Source organism: Oryx dammah, unplaced genomic scaffold (assembly GCF_014754425.2).
Source record: "Oryx dammah isolate SB20612 unplaced genomic scaffold, SCBI_Odam_1.1 HiC_scaffold_23, whole genome shotgun sequence".
NCBI lineage: Eukaryota > Metazoa > Chordata > Mammalia > Artiodactyla > Bovidae > Oryx > Oryx dammah.
The window spans coordinates 77,076,664-77,098,246 of NW_024070207.1; the positions used below are offsets into that span (position 1 = coordinate 77,076,664).

The following is a 21,583-nucleotide window of genomic DNA, read 5'->3' on the forward strand; positions in this document are numbered from 1 at the left end:
ACCTCAACGACTGCAGCAGGCCAAGCTTCCCTGTCCATCACCAACTCCCAGAGCTTGCTCAAACTCATATCCATTGAGTCGGTGATACCACACAACCATCTCATCCTCTGTCATCCCCTTCTCCTCCCGCCTTCAATCTTTCCCATCATCAGAGCCTTTTCCAATGAGTCAGTTCTTCCCATCAGGTGGCCAAAGTATTGGAGTTTCAGATTCAGCATCAGTCCTTCCAATGAATATTCAGGACTGATTTCCTTTAGGATTGACTAGTTTGACCTCCTTGCAGTCCAAGGGACTCTCAAGAGTCTTCTCCAACACCACAGTTCAAAAGCATCTATTCTTCAGTGTTCAGCTTTCTTTATAGTCACATCCATACATGACTACTGGAAAAACCATAGCTTTGATTAGACAGAATTTGTTGGCAAAGTAATGTCTCTGCTTTTTAATATGCTATCTAGGTTGATCATAACTTTTCTTCCAAGGAGCAAGTGTCTTTTAATTTCATGGCTGCACTCACCATCTGCAGTGATTTTTGAGCCCCCCAAATAAAGTCTCTCACTGTTTCCAGTGTTTCTCAGTCTACTTGCCATGAAGTGATGGGACCAAATGCCATGATCTTAGTTTTCTAAATGTTGAGTTCTAAACCAACTTTTTCACTCTTCTCTTTCACTTTCATCAAGAGGCTCTTTAGTTCTTCACTTTCTGCCTTAAGGGTGGTGTCATTTTCATATCTGAGGTTATTTATATTTCTCCCAGCAATCTTGATTCCAGCTTGTACTTCATCCAGCCCGGCATTTTGCATCATATACTCTCCTTATAAGTTAAATAACTTAAATAATGCATATAAGTTAAATAAGCAAGGTGACAATATACAGCCTTGACATACTCCTTTCCTGATTTGGAACCAGTCTGTTGTTCCATGTCCATTTCTAACTGTTGCTTCTTGACCTGCATACAGATTTCTCAGGAGGCAGGTAAGGTGGTCTGGTATTCCCATCTCTTTAGGAATTTTCCACAGTTTCTTATGATCCACACAATCAAAATCTTTGGTGTAGTCAATAAAGCAGAAGTAGATTTTTTTTTTTGAACTCTCTTGCTTTTTCAATGATTCAACAATTTGATGGATCAACAATTGCCAACGATTTGTTGGCAATTTGATCTCTGGCTCCTCTGTCTTTTCTAAATCCAGCTTGAAAATCTGAAAGTTTGCAGTTCACATACCCTAGAAGCCTGGCTTGGAGAATTTTGACCATTACTTTGCTAGTGTGTGAGATGAGTACAATTGTGTGGTAGTTTGAACATTCTTTGGCATCGCCCTTCTTTGGGTTTAAAATGAAAACTGACTTTTTCCAGTCCTATGGCCACTGCTGAGTTTTCCAAAATTGCTGGCATACTGAGTGCAGAACTTTCACAACATCATCTTTTAGGATTTGAAATGGCTCGACTGGAATTCCATCACTTATACTAGCTTTGTTCATAGTGATGTTTCCTAAGGCCCACATGACTTCACATTCCAGGATGTCTGGCTCTAGGTGAGTGATCACACCATCTTGGTTATCTGGGTCATGAAGATCTTTTTTGTATGGTTCTTTGGTGTATTTGAGGTACTTTTTTATCTTTAAGCCTCTGTTTTAAAAATCCATTAATTGGTGATAACAATCCATGGCTTATTCTCAGAGTTATTGGAAGAAAATATTGAGCTAACTGGTATGAAACCCTTTCCAACTGTGAAACCTTTCACTAGGCCAGAAGATTGTTAACATTTTTTGTAAATATTTTACCACTCACTCATCCAGTAAATATTTATTTAGTCCCTACTGTATGCCAGGCATGTTCTAGGCATATGGGATGAAGTACTAAACACAACGACCATGATCTTATGGTGCTTACATTTTAGTTGGGTTAGAAATAAGCAATAAATAAATAAATAAGATATAAAATGTGTTAGATGGTCATAAGTGCAATTGAGCAGAACGAAACAGGAGAAGGACATAGGGAATATGATTGGAAGTTGAAGTTTTAAGAGGGTGGTTAGAAAAGCCTCCCTAAGAAGATATTATAAGATCAAAGAACTGAAGAAGGTGAGGAAAGTAGCAATGTAGATATCTAGGGGAACACATGCCTGACTAAGGGAACAGTGAGTGTGAAAGGCCTTAAGGTGGGAGTATTTTCAGGTCAGTTTCAGGAAAAGCAAGGAGATTGGCATGGCTTGAGTTAAGAGAATATTAGGAAGAAGAGTAGATTATGGGATCAAAGAGGTGATGAGGAGGTAGGAAGATCACCTAAAGCCTCATTGGCCATTATGAGGACTTTAGTTTTATTGAGTAGGGAAAGCCATCAATGCATTTTGAGGTTGGAAGTGACATGATTTAACATGTTTTAAAAGAATCATTCCACCCTCAGCCAATGTCACACTATCACTTATTCTTTCCAGAAAAAAATGAGTAGGCCTCAAGTTACTCCCTCATCAAGTTCCCTCTAAATGTGAGGGAACATAAAGTCCTTTTTATGACTGCACCTAATATTCAGGTAAAATGTACAAGAGCCAAAAAGAGCCTTAAAACAATGATTTTCAGGGAATTCCTTGACTATCCATTGGTTAGGACTCTGAACTTCCACTGCTGGAGGCCTGGGTTTGATCCCTGGTTGGGGAACTCAGATCCCACAAGCTGAGTTGAGGAACCAAAACAGAAAAAAACAAACAATGACTTTCAAAGTTGGCTGTACATGAGAATCACCTCCTGAATTTTTTTAAATTCCAAATACATCAGAATCTCAGGAATGCGAACCAAATATTTGTGTTTTTTTGAGTTCCCAAGATGCACTAGGTGAGAATCACTAGTAAAAGATTTGACCAAATCCTCATTGGGGACCGTGAGTCCAGCAGTGGGGAAGAATACACTTTTGACAGCAGAGCTAGACCTGGGACCACTCACCATTCTGAGGAATGCAGAATTCACAAATATGTGGGCAGAAAGAAGATAAGAGGTTTGATAATTTGGAAGCAGATTATGGGCAAGAGAAAGCTGGGATAGAAGTGGCCCTGAGCCATGCCAAGAAAGAGAAGGCTGAGAGCCAGCACCAAGTGATAAAACAACATCTGGATTATAGGCCAAACATCTGGAAATAATGAAGGCATTGCATAGATTAGAAGCTTGATTTTCAAAGAAATTACTATTCTCAAGCCCACACGGAGCAACTACTTTGATTTTTGCCAGTTCCCTGCATGTGGGTGACTGGGTAGGCTCACAAGGAGAGGAATGGGCAGGGCATGGACCACCTGCTGTCTTCCTCATCCTCTTTAATCTCACGTCTCCTGCACAGCCCAGGCAAGGCAAATATCTTCCATGAAGTCCTGAGTTCTTAATTTAGACCTGTCATCCTGTTTTGCCCACCCATCCTAGATAGAGAAAGCACGTTTCATCCCACAGGCATGTGCAAGTTGAGAAGAACAGCAGTCACAAGCTGTGGCCAAAGGCAGCTGCACTGGCAGTAGTTTAAGTACCTAATATCAGCAGAAACTTGGCAACATCAATTTTTCAGGGCACCATGAGCTCATGTGGGAATTACTATTAATGTCAGCCTCATTGCTTATCCTTTTCCCTGTCAACTTGCATTCTTATTTTTCTAGGTATTTTTTAAAACGGAACAGGATCAGGACAAAAGGATAGACAGGGTGAACAGTCACATGACAGTGACAGACAAAATAAGGAAATACTCTAGTCATCTTGTCACCTGTCAGCCCCTCTGGTTAAACCCAATCAATAGCCCAAACAGCACTTAATAGATAAATTTGCATTAAAAAAATCATTTGGAGGCATATATAAGAATATTCATAATAACTTTTTAAATTTTAATTTGGGGAATAACAAGCATTGTCTAATAGAATGATATAGGGTAGTTCAAGGTATTAAAGGAAATGCTGAAGAACTAGGTTTTTTTATGCAACATAATTCTCATGTCATAAATTTCACTTGGAGAAGACTCTTGAGAGTCCCTTGGACTGCAAGGAGATCCAACTAGTCCATTCTGAAGATCAGCCCTGGGATTTCTTTGGAAGGAATGATGCTAAAGCTGAAACTCCACTACATTGGCCACCTCATGCAAAGAGTTGACTCATTGGAAAAGAATCTGATGCTGGGAGGGATTGGGGGCAGGAGGAGAAGGGGACGACAGAGGATGAGATGGCTGGATGGAATCACTGACTCGATGGACGTGAATCTGAGTGAACTCCGAGAGTTGGTTATGGACAGGCAAGCCTGGCGTGCTGTGATTCATGGGGTCGCAAAGAGTTGGACACGACTGAGCGACTGAACTGAACTGAACTGAAAGTGTACAGTTCACTGTTTTTTTTAACATGTTCACCAAATCACACGATCATCACTACTATCTAGTTCCAGACAGTACCCATTAAGTAGTTATTTCACATTCTCTCCTTCCCTCAGTTCAGTTCAGTTCAGTTCAGTTCAATCACTCAGTCATGTCCGACTCTTTGCAACCCAATGAATCACAGCATGCCAGGCCTCCCTGTCCATCACCAACTCCCGGAGTTCACTCAAACACAGCAATGGTAAGGAATAAATGTTTGGAGTATTACTCAGCCATTAAAAAGAATACATTTGAATCATCTCTAATGAGGTGGATGAAACTGGAGCCTATTATACAGAGTGAAGTAAGCCAGAAAGAAAAACACTAATACAGTATACTAAAACATATATATGGAATTTAAAAAGATGGTAATGATAACCCTGTATGCGAGACAGCAAAGAGACACAGATGTATAGAACAGTCTTCTGGATTCTGTGGGAGAGGGAGAGGGTGGGATGATTTGGGAGAATGGCATTGAAACATGTATAATATCATATAAGAAATGAATCACCAGTCTAGGTTTGATGCAGGATACAGGATGCTTGGGGCTGGTGCACTGGGATGACCCAGAGAGATGCTATGGGGAGGGAGGTGGGAGGAGGGTACAGGATTGGGAACATGTGTACACCCGTGGAGGATTCATGTTGATGTATGGCAAAACCAATACAGTATTATAAAGTAAAATAAAGTAAAATTAAAAATAATAAAAATAATAATTAAGAAAAGAAGGAATAAATGTTGCTATACATGTTATGGGTAAATCTCACAGATGTTGTATTGAACAAAGAAAGCCAGAAACAAAAGAGGGCTCTCATATGAATCAAATTTACATGATATTCAAGGACAGGTTACACTAATAATGGTGATAGAAGTCAGAATAGAAATTACTTCAGAGAAGGAAATGGCATTGACTGGGAAGGGGGATGAGAGAGTCTGCTGAGGTAATGAAAAGGTTTTGTATCTTTTATCTGGAAGCATTTGTATGAGTATATTCCCTGGTGGCTCAATGTAAAGAATCTGCCTGCGATGCAGGAGACACAGGAGCTGCCGGTTATATTCCTGATTCATGACGATCCCCTGAAGGAGGGCATGGCAACCCACTCCAGTATTATTGTCTGAAGAATGCCAGAGACAGAGGAGCCTGGTGGGCTATAGTCCATGGGGTTGCAAAGAGTCAGTGATGACTGAAGTGACTTAGCACACATCCATACATATGTCGAAATTTTATAGATCCATCTATGTTGCTGACTTATACAGCAGTTAGGAGGATTCAGATGTATCTTCTGGGATACTTTGGAAGAGTGTCTAGCTGCAGTTATAGGGCACCTCAGAGTAGCTCTGATTTTCTCAAAACTTAATTATTCTCTCTCACCTTCTCTTAAAATAAAAAGGCTGTACATCTACAACAGGACACTGCTGACCACAGGGAAGACCTTGACATAGGCCTGAGTTTGTCCCTTGGTAATAATTTAACCATTACTAGACAATTTTACTCATAACCATGACTTCTTCAGAACAGATCAGTCATTGTGGCTTCTCTTTAAAAAAGGTAATTTGTTAAACTTATTGTGAAAGACAGTTTAATTTGCTTGCTTGGGATAAACAGTTTGACAAAATAGAAGGAAAAAAAAAAAAAGGCCTATGTTCATTCCCTGGAGCCTGATATGGGGATTTGGCCATACACCTAACTTGCCTATTCACAGGTCTCAAAGCCAAGGTTAGAGGGACATGTTAAGATTCATTCCACATGACATTTATTAGATGGAAGGGGCTCTGGATACCAAATATAATAGAGTGTCTCAGATACCCAAAGGGCAGAAACAGATGCTATGGAGATTTCAGATGCCTATATTGGGAGCTTATCTTAAGGACTCTTTGGCTCCTGCCAATAATTTTCTGTTTTTGTGGGCAAGAAGAGGATACAGGGGAGTTGCCCAGACCAGTATTCTGGCCATGTGCCCATGACACTTAATTCTTTTGTCATGAGAGCTGTGAGACCACTGATAGTTCTTGTTCCTAATGACACGATGTGGGGTAGGGAGGGGAGTGTGTCTACTGAGGCTGACACTATGGGTCAATAATAAAAACAACAGACAGGGGCATCTTAAGCTTAGGTAAAAAATGGGTTTTGTAGCCTACTTTCTTCTGAATGAAGAAATGGGAAAGAATGGCCCAGTTGATCGTGGGAAAAGGTACATTCAAGCAAGAATGCCAGACAGGAAAACTTACTCCATTGCTACTGGGGACTTTTGAAGGGAGGAATGATGGTATCTAGCACAAGGTATACATACACACTCTCCTCTCTTCTAACTGGAAGTACACATTTAGAATTTTATATACTTTGAGAGACCACCTGAAGTTCACCGTGATATGAGATTAAGGAGTGAACAAAAGAACCTCACCCCACCTTTCTCTTTGAGCAATGCAAGCCCCATGTATCAGTTACTTACATTAAAATTCATCTTTGTAGAAAATTACCTCTCTATATACTCAACTCTGTCTTATTTTGTATAACTTCTCAAATCCTTCAGAATGCTTTGATGGACCTTAGTTCATTTAATCATTCCAAGGACTATATAAGGTAGGTAAGGAACGTACCGACCCCTTTCTTCAGATTAAGTAACTGAAGCCAGAAAAAGTAAAGTGACTCATACAGAATCATAGATTGAAAGAAGAGCCAAGTAAGTTGACCAACCATCCCAGTTTACCTGAGACTGTCCTAGTTTCAACCCTGAAAGTCCCATATCCTGAAGAAGCTTATTAATCCTAAACAAACCTGTATCCAGGATAGAACCGATATCTCCCAACTCTTTGACCAATGCTAGTGCCAGTGCCCTATACCATTTGTATTCTGAGAACTGTTATCTCAGTAGTGTTTCCTTTTCTCTGCACTTTAATGTACTAGGACATTTCTTCATTCTGGATCATTCTCCCCTCCCACGCTTCCAAAGACAGAACCAATGATAGCTAGTTGTCTTCAAAGGTACTTGAGACAGTTTTGGCAAAAGAGAACCATCCTTTAGCTTTCTCATCCACAAAGGGATAATAATCTTTATTGCTTACAACATGGGTGTTGTGTGGATCAAATATAATGAGTATGAAAGTGCTTTCAAAACTGTTAATAGCTGGTAACATGTGAGAGATTGTGGCTATACTCTAGTTCCTAGGCAGATATCAGCTCCTTGTCTTATCATTTTCTTTCCAGTTCAGCAAGTGTTACAGCCACTAACTGTATGAACATTGGTGAATTCCTTGGCCTTTATGCCTCATTTTTCACACATTAAAAATTAGGCTAATAATAATGCATGATATGGTTGTTTTAAAGCTTGAATTATTACATTTAAACCATTTAAGACTTCTTGGCACATGGTTAGTGCTATATAGGTATTAGCTGTTTTGAGTTGGCTTCTTCAAACTTTCTAACCCAGGTCCAGAGACTAGACTAAGAAGTCCATAAACAAACTGAGATGGAAGCCACTACTTGCCTTGAGATCCTTTCCATTTGTTCCATAATTGTATTCTGTGCCCATAGCCTTCCCACCATGGATTGCCAAGAAAATGAGTACTGGGACCAATGGGGACGGTGTGTCACTTGCCAACTGTGTGGACCTGGACAAGAGCTCTCCAAGGTAAGTACCCCTGGTCAGGATACTTATTTCTGTTACATCCTAGAAAAGCAGACTGGCAACCAAGAAAGTCCAAGATTAGGAGAGTCGACCCCATTTGTGGCTAATAGGTTTAGCATATAAAACATGAAATCCAAAGATTATGACAATAGCAGTCACAGTTCCATTAAGAATTCAACCTGGCAGCATCAGAGGCAGGGGAGGATTCCATGAGATAATGGAGCATCTCAAGAGATATATAATGCAAAGGCTTAAGAAGGCTGTTAAGTATTACGGACATATGTCAACTAAAGCAAGATCCACTCATTTGGGGTTCAGGGGCCAGCTATCAAGTCTTGGGAATGGAAAAGAGAGAAGAACTGAGTAGGCTGAAATGTGGCCTCTGTATAGAGGGACTGGGCCACTGAGGAAACTGCAAGAGAGGATTCATTGTTGGGGGAACTAGGAAGGGTCTAGAATTCCAGTTGGTAACAAAACAACCCACAAGGCAGGAATTATATACTTAACCCTGATTTGTAGAGCTGCTTAATTGTTTCTGCTTCAGGTCCCTGTTAGTCCCAGAAACTGAGGTTGGTATTAAATTGAGACTGAAGTTTGGGACACAAAGGTTGGGAGCAGACAGCCAGCAATTTTTTTTAACAATCACATATTTTCTGCAGTTGTCTGTTAATTTAGCAATCACTGGTTTTGTTCATTGTTATTCAGTTGCTAGATCATGTCCTACTCTTTGCGACCCTATGGACTACAGCACATCAGGCTTCCCTATCCTTATCCTTCACTATCTCCTGAGTTTGCTCAAACTCATACCCATTGAGTTGATGATGCCATCCAAACATCTCATTCTCTGTCACCCCATTCTCCTCCTACCCTCAATCTTTCCCAGCATCAAGGTCTTTTGCAATGAGTTGACTCTTCACATCAGGTGGCCAAATTATTGGAGCTTCAGCATCAGTCCTTCCAGTGAATATTCAGGGTTGATTTCCTTTAAGGTTGGCTGGTTTGATCTCCTTGCTGTCCAAGGGACTCTCATGAGTCTTTGCCAACACCACAGTGCAGAAGCATCAAGTCTTCAGTGCTCAGGCTTCTTTATGGTCCAACACTCACATCCATACATGACTACTGGGAAAAAAACCATAGATTTGACTAAATGAACCTAATCAGCAAAGTAGTGTCTCTACTTTATAATATGCTGGCTAGGTTTGTCATAGCTTTTCTTCCAAGAAGCAAACTCTTAATTTCTGAAGTCACTGTCCACAGTGATTTTGGAACCCAAGAAAATAAAGTATGTCACTGTTTTCATTGTTTCCACATCTATTTGACATGAAGTAACGGGACTGGAATGAAGAAGAACTAAAAAGCCTCTTGATGAAAGTGAAAGAGGAGAGTGAAAAAGTTGGCTTAAAGCTCAACATTCAGAAAAATGAAGATTATGACATATGGTCCCATCACTTCATGGGAAATAGATGGAGAAACAGTGGAAACAGTATCAGACTTTATTTTTCTGGGCTCCAAAATCACTGCAGATGGTGATTGCAGCCATGAAATTAAAAGATGTTTACTCCTTGGAAGAAAAGTTACGACCAACCTAGATAGCATATTCAAAAGCAGAGACATTACTTTGCCGACTAAGGTCCATCTAGTCAAGGCTATGGTTTTTCCAGTAGTCATGTTATGGATGTGAGAGTTGGACTGTAGAAAGCTGAGCACTGAAGAATTGATGCTTTTGAACTGTGGTGTTGGAGAAGACTCTTGAGAGTCCCTTGGACTGCAAGGAGATCCAACCAGTCCATTCTGAAGGAGATCAGTCCTGGGTGTTCTCTGGAAGGACTGATGCTAAAGCTGAAATTCCAGTACTTTGGCCACCTCATGCGAAGAGTTGACTCATTGGAAAAGACTTTGATGCTGGGAGGGATTGGAGGCAGGAGGAAAAGGGGATGGCGGAGGATGAGATGGCTGGATGGCATCACCGACTCGATGGACATGAGTCTGAGTGAACTCCTGGAGTTGGTGATGGACAGGGAGGCTTGGCGTGCTGCGATTCATGGGGTCGCAAAGAGTCGGACACGACTGAGCGACTGAACTGAACTGAACTGAATGGGACTGGATGGTATGATCTTAGTTATTTGAATGCTGAGTTTTAAGCCAGCGTTTTCACTGTCCTCTTTCACCTTCATCAAGAGGCTGTTTAGTTCCTCTCTGCTTTCTGCCATTAGGGTTGTGTCATCTGCATATCTGAGGGTATTGGTATTTCTCTTGGTAATCTTGATTCCAGCTTGAGCTTCATCCAGCCCAACATTTCACATGATGCACTCTGTATATCTGTACACATGATGTACTTTGGCCACCTAATGGGAAGGACTAATTCATTGGCAAAGACTGTCTGTCATGCTAGGAAAGATTGAAGGCAGAAGGAGAAGGGGGCAACAGAGGATGAGATGGTTAGATGGCATCACTGACTCAATGGACATGAGTTTGAGCAAGCTCTGGAAGTTGATGATGGACAGGGAACCCTGGCATGCTGCAGTCCATGAGGTTGCAAAGAGTTGGACATGACTGGGTGACTGAACTGAACTGACTGTATATAAGTTAAATAAGCTGGGTGACAATATACAGCCTTGACATAGTCCTTTCCCTATTTGGAACAAGTTCATTGTTCCATGTCCGGTTTTAGCTGTTGCTTTTTGGTCTGCATACAGGTTTTTCAGGAGGCAGGTAAGGTGGTGTGGTACTCTCATCTCTTTAAGAATTTCCCACGGTTTGTTGTGATCCACACAGTCAAAGGCTTTAGTATAGTCAATGAAGCAGAAGTAGATGTTTTTCTAGATTCCCTTGCTCTTTCCATGATCCAACAGATGTTGGCAATTTGGTCTCTGGTTCCTCTGCCTTTTCTAAATCCATCTTATACATTTGGAAGTTATCAGTTGATGTACTGTTGGAGCCTAGCTTGAATTATTTTGAGCATTACCATGCTAGCATGTGAAACGACTGCAATTGTGTGGTAGTTTGAACATTCTTTCACATTGCCCTTCTTTGTGATTGGAATGAAAACTGACCTTTTCCAGTCCAGTGGCCAGTGCTGGGTTTTCCCAAGTTGCTGGCATATTAAGTGCAGCACTTTAACAGCATCATCTTTCAGGATTTGAAATAGCTCCACTGGAATTCCATCACCTCCACTAGATTTGTTTCTACTAATGCTTCCTAAGTCCTGCTTGACGTCACACTCTAGGATCTCTGGCTGTAGGTGAGTGGTCACACCATTGTGGTTATCCAAGTCATTAAGACCTTTTTTGTATAGGTCTTCTGTTTTTTCTTGCCACCTCTTCTTAATCTCTTCTGCTGCTCTGAGGTCCATACCATTTCTGTCCTTTATTGTTTCCATCTTTGGAGAAGGGAATGGCAACCCACTCCAGTATTCTTGCCTGAAGAATCTCATGGACAGAAGAACCTGGTAGGCTACAGTCCATGGGGTCGCAAAGAGCCAGACATGACTGAGTGACTAACACTTGCATTAAATATTCCCTTGGTATCTCTAATTTTCTTGAAGAGATCTCTACTCTTTCCAGTTCTATTGTTTTCTCTATTTCTTTGCATTGTTCACTTAAAAAATCTTTCTTATCTCTCCTTGCCAGTCTCTGAAACTCTGCATTCAGTTGGGTATATTTTTCTCTTTATTCTTTGCTTTGTGTTTCTCTTCCTTTCTCAGTGTTTGTAAGGCCTCCTCAGACAACCATTTTGCCTGTTTGCATTTTTGGGGGGGAGATAGTTTAAACACCTACAAACTGGCAGGCATGGTTTTAGGCACTGTGGATGTGGCAAAACAAATTTTTTTTGCCTTCACCAACCTTACCTTTTTTTTCTAAATTTATTTATTTTTTATTGAAGGATAATTGCTTTACAGAATTTTGCTGTTTTCTGTCAAACCTCCACATGAATCAGTCATAGGTCAATTAGTGAAACAGTGAACAAGATACATGCATAGATATGGAAGTATGACAAGAATTAAATTACAGTGATCTTACAGAGTGACTCCTATGTTTAGCTCCTATCATGTAGTACAGGAATGCCTTTTTAAGGAGGTGCCTTCTGGGAAGAGGATAGAACTAGTGCAGAGTTCCAAGATGAGAGTGAACTAGGAATGTTCAAAGAAGGGGAAGAATGTAAGTACAGCTGATGATTGTTGGGTGAGAGACAGAGTAGTACATAATGAGGTCTTGGAGAGAGATATTGGCCAAATCATGGGGACTCTTCAAGTTTATGATGAGAAATTTTTTTTAAGTGCACCAGGAATCCTTCGGAGAGCTTTAGGCTAAACTTCCCTAGTAGCTCAGATGGTATATAATCTGCCTGCAATGCAGGAGGCCCCGGTTTGATCCTTGGATCAGAAAGATCCTATGAAAAAGGGAAAGGCAACCCACTTTAGTAATCTTGCCTGGAGAATTTCGTGGACAAAGAGCCTGGCAGACTACAGTCCAAGAGTCACAAAGAGTAGGACACAACTGAGTGACTATCACTTCACTTCACAGGTTGGAGAGTAACATGATCCCCTGACTGAAGCAAAATGTAGTAATTATTTAGCCTGCTTCTTTTCTCCTATTTTGCAAATAGAGACTAAGGTCCAGGGATATCAAGAAACAAGCACTAATTCTAATTTTAACTCCTCTACACATAACATTCTGTACCACAGTGGGGTACCCACATGGTTTATAAGGGATCCCAAGACCAGGGAATGATCACCAAGAGTTCGGTCATGCTGGACATTAGGATGGACCCAATGGAATAAGCTACTTGGTTTGACAAAATCTATTTTAAATATCACATTGATCTTCATGATCAGAAGTCTCAGCACTTTTATAAGAACAAGGTATTAGATGTATTCCTGTCATGTACATGGCCATTACCTTTAAAGTCACCCATATTTACAAACCTGAACTTCTTCAAGGGGAAAAAACAGGTCTTTCCGTCAAACTGTTATTTGTTACCAAACTCTCAAAAAGTAGCCCATGATGAAATGTATATTTGTCTAAGTGTCTCTTTGGTTGTAATTTGTTTTAGCACTACTATAAAGCTCAGAAAAAAATGAATTAACTGCAATACTGTGTTCTTCCAACAACTTTACATATAAATAGCTTGTGCTTGTACAGCCTGTGCTTTGTAAAGAGCTTTCATGTGCATTATCTCATTTGGCTGTCATTCCCACCAAGAAGGTATTATAAACCCCATTTTAGATGATGAAACTAAGACTCAAAGAGGATATGTGTCTTGCTTAAAGTCACAATGGTTTGGTAAAAATAAACATGAGGCAGATGCACATGGATTTGAGTCCCAGCTTTGCTGTGTGAAAATTAATCTTTTATTCAGTTAGGATGTACTAAGTTAAAAATAACATAAAACTTAACACTGACTTGAACCATAAACACGTTTACTTATGTAATGAAATCTGAAAGCAAGAAAACTTGGTGTTGGTTGGGCAGAATGTTGTCAACATCCTGGGCACCTTGCTAATTTTTCCTCATGTTTGTGGTCTTTTGGTTACCATAACTGAAAGCATTACATCCTTACATCATAGTCAAAGTTAGGAAGAAGGGGCAGGGAAAAAAAGCAGCTTAATATTGTAAGGGGAGAAGGTGGCACTAGTGGTAAAGAACGTTCTTGCCTAATGCAGGAGACAGAAGAGACACAGGTTTGATCCCTGGGTTGAGAAGATCCCCTGGAGAAGAGCATCGCAACCCACTCCAGTATTCTTGCCTGGAGAACACCATGGACAGAGAGGAGCCTGGTGGGCTATAATCCATAGGATCGCAAAAAGTTGGACACGACTGAAGTGACTTAGCACACACACACATTTTCCTAGAAGCTCCCCAACAGATTTCATTTTGAATCTTTTGTATCATATTAACCAGAGTTGGGCATCATAAGTATCTCAAAATTGCATCTGATGCTAGGACATGAGTAGTTGGCAAACAAAAATGAGATTGCCATAACAGCCAATTAAGAATCAGTTCTTGAGACTGGTCACTTTACCACCCAGAATGAAATAAATGTTATGTTAATAAGGAAGAAAATGAGCAATGAATTTTGGATAAGAAGCTAACAGCATCTGACACAATCTTATTTTTATAATTTATTTTATTTAGTTTTTCAGTTCACTTATATGAACTGTAAAGTGTTAGTCACTCAGTCGTGTCCAACTCTTTGTGACCCCATGGTCTGTAACCCACCAAGCTTCTCTGTCCATGGACTTCTCCATGTAAGAATAATAGAGTTGGTTGCCATTTCCTTCTGCAGGATGAACTGTAAACATCATTGCAAATAAATCTTTAGAGAAGAGCAACACTCTTCCAGCAGGACATTTTTAGAAGTAAAATGATCACGCTAAATAATGCATTCAGTTTTAAGATTTCTATAATATATTAGCAGATAACACTTTTTTTTCTTTATTTTACTAATTTCCACTATAATTACAATTATTTTCAATAGTGAATGGAGTTCTTATATCCCAGAAACCTAACCAAGCATAAATAATGTATGTGGCTATCATCTATTTTATGTCTTCCTTTGTCATATTAAATTACTAACATGAGAGGAGTTTGTTTGTTCGTTTGTTTGTTTTCCTTTTTTATTTGATAGGGGAAAATATCACCTTTTGGTGTTTGTTTATTTGCAGTGTTGTAAACTGTTTCTGAATTTTTGTTTTCCTATTCTACTCACTGTTTATCATTCATTCTTCATTCAAGTAGGGCACCTGACTAGAAATACATATAGCAGAATATGGAGTATTTTAAAAATCTTTTATATAATGTATAATATTTTAAAAAATCAAAAATGGTTTTTAATTTTATTTCATTTTGTCATTATCTCTTGACTATTTAATGAATATATCATTGATATATTAATTTGATAACCTATATTAATAAATTCCAAAATTAAAATATCTTCCATCCCCAGGATAAGGCATTTTTTATTGTGATTTTGGGTTAAATGCCCTCTTATGTTTTATAAGTTAATATTTTATTTATAATAAGTAAGTACTGGAAAATCCCATGGATGGAGGAGCCTGGTAGGCTGCAGTCCATGGGGTCGCTAAGAGTCGGACACGACTGAGCGACTTCTATCACTTTTCACTTTCATGCATTGGAGAAGGAAATGACAACCCACTCCAGTGTTCTTGCCTGGAGAATCCCAGGGATGGCGGAGCCTGGTGGGCTGCCATCTCTGGGGTCACACAGAGTCGGACACGACTGAAGCGACTTAGCAGCAGCAGCAGCAGCAGCAGCAGCAGCAGCACTCTTATTTATAAATAAGTATAATAAATAAGTTGGAGAAGGCAATGGCAACCCACTCAAGTACTCTTGCCTGGAAAATCCCATGGATGGAGGAGCCTGTTAGGCTGCAGTCCATGGGGTCGTGAAGAGTAGGACATGATTGAGTGACTTCACTTTCACATTTCACTTTCATGCATTGGAGAAGGAAATGGCAACCCACTCCAGTGTTCTTGCCTGCAGAATCCCAGGGACAGGGGAGCCTGGTGGGCTGCTGTCTCTGGGGTCACACAGAATTGGACACGACTGAAGCGACTTAGCAGTAGCAGCATAATAAATAAGTACACTATCAGCATCAAAATTGATATCAGAACTATGCTGAAAATGAAGTAAAAGTGTTACTTGCTCAGTCGTGTATGACTCTTTGCGACCCCATGGATGGTAGCCTGCCAGGCTCCACTGTCCATGGAATTCTCCAGGTAAGAATACTGGAGTGGTTAGGTAGTTCCTTCTCCAGGGGATCTTCCCAACCCAGGGATCGAACCCAGGACTCCTGCATTGCAGGCAGATTCTTTATAGTCTGAGGCACCAGGGAAGCCCTTGTGCCTCAAAATTTATATCAGAACTGTGCTAGCTTAGTAAAATTAATTAAGAAGATCAATATTTTTCTTGTTATAAAACTAGTTAGCAGGAAAAGAATTTGGAGGGACATGATAATTCGAACATGTTTTCTTTGTTTCCCCATTAGGAAACAAAATTTTCAATATAAATTTTTCATGATACTTTCTTCCTTTTTAATTTCTTAAGAAATGAAACTTCTATTTAAGAAAATCTTTTTAAAATTATTAATTTATTTTAATTGCAGGATAATTAATTTACAATGTTGTAATGGCCTCTGTCATACATCAGCATGAATTGGCCATAGGCATATGTGTATCATTGCCCTCCTAAACCCCCCTTCCAACAGCATCCCTACCCACCCGCTTTCAGGTTGTTACAGAGCACCAGCTTTGGATCCCCTGCATCATAGATGAAACTCCCCCTGGCTATCTATTTCACATTTGGTAAAGTGTCAGACTTTATTTTGGGGGGCTCCAAAATCACTGCAAATGGTGATTGCAGCCATGAAATTAAAAGACGCTTACTCCTTGGAAGAAAAGTTATGACCAACCTAGATAACATATTCAAAAACAGAGACATTACTTTGCTGACTAAGGTCTGTCTAGTCAAGGCTATGGTTTTTCCAGTAGTCATGTACGGATGTGAGAGTTGGACTGTGAAGAAAGCTGAGTGCTGAAGAATTGATGCTTTTGAACCGTGGTGTTGGAAAAGACTCTTGAAAGTCCCTTGGACTGCAAGGAGATCCAACCAATTCATTCTGAATCAGATCAGCCCTGGGATTTCTTTGGAAGGAATGATGCTAAAGCTAAAACTCCAGTAGTTTGGCCACCTCATGCAGAGTTGACGCATTGGAAAAGACTCTGATGCTGGGGGGGATTGGGGGCAGGAGGAGAAGGGGACAACAGAAGATGAGATGGCTGGATGACATCACTGACTCAATGGACATGAGTCTGAGTGAACTCCGCGAGTTGTTGATGGACAAGGAGGCCTGGCGTGCTGTGATTCATGGGGTCGCAAAGAGTCGGACACGACTGAGCAACTGAACTGAACTGAACTGTTTATTTTTGCTTTTACTTCCAGTATTTTGGGAGGTGAGTCACAGAGGATCCTGCTGTGATTTATGTCGGAGTGTGTTTTGCCTATGTTTTCTTCTAGGATTTTTATAGTTTCTGGTCTTACGTTTAGATCTGTAATCCATTTTGAGTTTATTTTTGTGTATGGTGTTGGAAAGTGTTCTAGTTTCATTCTTTTACAAGTGGTTGACCAGTTTTCCCAGCATACTTGTTAAAGAGATTGTCTTTACTCCATTGTATATTCTTGCCTCCTTTGTCAAAGATAAGGTGTCCATGGGTGTGTGGATTTATCTCTGGGCTTTCTGTTTGTTCCATTGATCTCTATTTCTGTCTTTGTGCCAGTACCTTACTGTCTTGATGACTGTGGCTTTGTAATAGAGTGTAAAGTCAGGTAGGTTGATTCCTCCAGTTCCATTCTTCTTTCTCAAGATTGTTTTGGCTATTCGAGGTTTTTTGTATTTCCATACAAATTGTGAAATTATTTGTTCTAGCTCTGTGAAAAATACCGCTGGTAGCTTGATAGGGATTGCATTGAATCTGTAGATTGCTTTGGGTAGTATACTCGTTTGCACTGTATTGATTCTTCCAATCCATGAACATGGTATATTTCTCCATCTATTAGTGTCCTCTTTGATTTCTTTCACCAGTGTTTCATAGTTTTCTATACATAAGTTTTAGTTTCTTTAGGTAGATATATACTTAAGTATTTTATACTTTTCGTTGCAATGGTGAATGGAATTGTTTCCTTAAATTCTCTTTCTATTTTCTCATTATTAGTGTATAAGAATGCAAGGGATTTCTGTGTGTTGATTTTATATTGTGCAACTTTACTATATTCATTGATTAGCTCTAGTAATTTTCTGGTGGATTCTTTAGGGTTTTCTATGTAGAGGATCATGTCATCTGCAAACAGTGAGAGTTTTACTTCTTCTTTTCCAATTTGGATTCCTTTTATTTATTTTCCTGCTCTGATGGCTGTGGCCAAAACTTCCAGAACTATGTTGAATGGTAGTGGTGAGAGTGGGCACCCTTGTCTTGTTCCTGACTTTAGGGGAAATGCTTTCAATTTTTCACCATTGAGGATAATGTTTGCTGTGGGTTTGTCATATATAGCTTTTATTATGTCGAGGTATGTTCCTTCTATTCCTGCTTTCTGGAGAGTTTTTATCATAAATGGATGTTGAATTTTATCAAAGGCTTTCTCTGCATCTATTGAGATAATCATATGGCTTTTATTTTTCAATTTGTTAATGTGGTGTATTACATTGATTGATTTGCAGATATTGAAGAATTCTTGCATCCCTCTGATAAAACCCACTCGGTCATGGTGTATGATCTTTTTAATGTGTTGTTGGATTCTGATTGCTAAAATTTTGTTGAGGATTTTTGCATCTATGTTCATCAGTGATATTGGTCTGTAGTTTTCTTTTTCTGTGGCATCTTTGTCAGGTTTTGGTATTAGGGTGATGGTGGCCTCATAGAATGAGTTTGGAAGTTTCCCTTCCTCTGCAATTTTCTGGAAGAGTTTGAGTAGGATAGGTGTTAGCTCTTCTCTAAATTTTTGGTAGAATTCAGCTGTGAAGCCATCTGGACCTGGGCTTTTGTTTGCTGGAAGATTTCTGATTACAGTTTCAATTTCTGTGCTTGTGATGGGTCTGTTAAGATTTTTCTATTTCTTCCTGGTTCAGTTTTGGAAAGTTATACTTTTCTAAGAATTTGCCCATTTCTTCTATGTTGTCCATTTTATTGGCATATAATTGCTGATAGTAGTCTCCTATGATCCTTTGTATTTTGTGTTGTCTGTTGTGATCTCTCCGTTTTCATTTCTAATTTTATTGATTTGATTTTTCTCTCTTTGTTTCTTGATGAGTGTGGCTAATGGTGTGTCAATTTTATTTATCCTTTCAAAGAATCAGCTTTTGGTTTTGTTGATTTTTGCTATGGTATCTTTTGTTTCTTTTGCATTTATTTCTGCCCTAATTTCTAGGATTTCTTTCCTTCTACTAACCCTGGGGTTCTTCATTTCTTCCTTTTCTAGTTGCTTTAGGTGTAGAGTTAGGTTATTTATTTGACTTTTTTCTTGTTTCTTGAGGTATGCCTGTATTGCTATGCACTTTCCCCTTAGCACTGCTTTTACAGTGTCCCACAGGTTTTGGGTTGTTGTGTTTTCATTTTCGTTCGTTTCTATGCATATTTTTATTTTTTTATTTCTTCTGTGATTTGTTGTTTATTCAGCAGCATGTTGTTCAGGTTCCATATGTTAGAATTTTTAATAGTTTTTCTCCTGTAATTGAGATCTAATCTTACTGCATTGTGGTCAGAAAAGATGCTTGGAATGATTTCAATTTTTTTTTAATTTACCAAGGCTAGATTTATGGCCCAGGATGTGACCTATCCTGGAGAAGTTTCCGTGTGCACTTGAGAAAAAAGTGAAATTCATTGTTTTGGGGTGAAATGTCCTACAGATATCAATTAGGTCTAACTGGTCTATTGTGTCATTTTAAGTTTTTGTTTCCTTGTTAATTTTCTGTTTAGTTGATCTATCCATAGGTGTGAGTGGGGTATTAAAGTCTCCCACTATTATTGTGTTATTGTTAATTTCCCCTTTCATACTTGTTAGCATTTGTCTTACATATTGCAGTGCTCCTATGTTGGGTGCATATATATTGATAACTGTTATATCTTCTTCTTGGATTGATCCTTTGATCATTATGTAGTGTCATTCTTTGTCTCTTTTCACAGCCTTTGTTTTAAAGTCTATTTTATCTGATATGAGTACTGTTACTCCTGCTTTCTTTTGGTCTCTATTTGCATGGAATATCTTTTTCCAGCCCTTCACTTTCAGTCTGTATGTGTCCCCTGTTTTGAGGTGGGTCTCTTGTAGACAACATATATAGGGATCTTGTTTTTGTATCCATTCAGCCAGTCTTTGTCTTTTGGTTGGGGCATTCAACCCATTTACGTTTAAGTTAATTATTGATAAGTATGATCCCATTGCCATTTACTTTATTGTTTGGGGTCCGAGTTTATACACCCTTTTTGTGTTTCCTGTCTAGAGAAGATCCTTTAGCATTTGTTGGAGAGCTGGTTTGGTGGTGCTGAATTCTCTCAGCTTTTGTTTGTCTGTAAAGCTTTTGATTTCTCCTTCATATTTCAGTGAGATCCTTGCTGGGTACAGTAATCTGGGCTGTAGGTTATTTTCTTTCATCACTTTAAGTATGTCTTGCCATTCCCTCCTGGCCTAAAGAGTTTCTATTGAAAGATCAGCTGTTATCCTTATGGGAATTCCCTTGTGTATTATTTGTTGTTCTTCCCTTGCTGCTTTTAACATTTGTTCTTTGTGTTTGCTCTTTGTTAATTTGATTAATATGGGTCTTTTGGTGTTTCACCTTGGGTTTATCCTGTTTGGGACTCTCTGGGTTTCTTGGACTTGGGTGATTATTTCCTTCCCCATTTTAGGGAAGTTTCCAACTATTATCTCCTCAAATATTTTCTCATGGTCTTTCTTTTTGTCTTCTTCTTCTGGGACTCGATTTGAATGTTGAGGCATTTAATATTGCCCTAGAGGTCTCTGAGTTTGTCCTCATTTCTTTTCATAAGTTTTTCTTTTTTCCTCTATGATTCATTTATTTCTACCATTCTATCTTCTAGTTCACTAACCCTATCTTCTGCCTCCATTATTCTACTATTTGTTGCCTCCAGAATGTTTTTGATCTCATTTATTGCATTATTCATTATATATTGACTCTTATTTATTTCTTCTAGGTCCTTGTTAAACCTTTCTTGCACTTTCTCAATCCTTGTCTCCAGGCTATTTATCTGTGATTCCATTTTGACTTCAAGATTTTGGATCATTTTCACTATCATTATTTGGAATTCTTTATCAGGTAGATTCCCTATCTCTTCCTCTTTTGTTTAGTTTGGTGGGCATTTATCCTGTTCCTTTACCTGCTGGGTATTCCTCTGTCTCTTCATTTTGTTTTTATTGCTGAGTTTGGGGTGGCCTTTCTGTATTCTGGCAGTTTGTGGAGTTCTCTTTATTTTGGAGTTTCCTCGCTCTGGGTGGGGTTGTAGGGGTGGCTTGTCAAGGTTTCTTGGTTAGGGAAGCTTGTGTCGGTGTTCTGATGGGTAGAGCTGGATTTCTTCTCTCTGGAGTGCAATGACGTGTCCAGTAATGAGTTATGAGATGTCAATGGGTTTGAAGTAACTTTGGGCAGCCTGTATATTGAAGCTCAGGGCTGTGTTCCTGTGTTGCTGGAGAATTTGCATGGTATGTCTTGCTCTGGAACTTGTTGGCCCTTGGGTGGTGCTTGGTTTCAGTGTAGGTATGGAGACATTTGATAAGCTCCCATTGATTAATGTTCCCTGGAGTCAGGAGTTCCCTGGTGTTCTCAGGATTTGGACTTAAGCCTCCTGCCTCTGGTTTTAAGTCTTATTTTTACAGTACTCTCAAGACTTCTCCTTCTATACAGCACCTTTGATAAACCATCTAGGTTAAAGATGAAAAGTTTCTCCACAGTAAGGGACACCCAGAAAGGTTCACAGAGTTACATGGAGAAAAGAAGAGGGAGAGAAGCAAGCTAGCCAGTAATCACTTCCTTATGTGTGCTCCACAGTCTGGACCACTCAGAGATGTTCA

The 21,583-nt window shown here is 39.5% G+C and overlaps 1 protein-coding gene and 1 long non-coding RNA gene across 3 annotated transcripts in view; one reads left to right on the plus strand and one right to left on the minus strand.

The window, feature by feature from the left end:
* LOC120882046 overlaps window positions 1-21,583 on the minus strand; it is a 1,026,567-nt gene that overhangs the window by 965,282 nt on the left and 39,702 nt on the right. The gene's annotated exons all lie outside the window — the stretch shown is intronic.
* The window catches only part of EDA2R (ectodysplasin A2 receptor), an 85,172-nt gene that overhangs the window by 7,306 nt on the left and 56,283 nt on the right, over window positions 1-21,583 (plus strand). For both annotated transcript variants that reach the window (XM_040265775.1, XM_040265776.1), the window contains exon 2: window positions 7,898-7,994. In XM_040265775.1, the coding sequence (XP_040121709.1) occupies window positions 7,908-7,994 (87 nt within the window). In that variant the 5' untranslated portion in view covers window positions 7,898-7,907. The remainder of the gene's footprint in view (window positions 1-7,897; window positions 7,995-21,583) is intronic.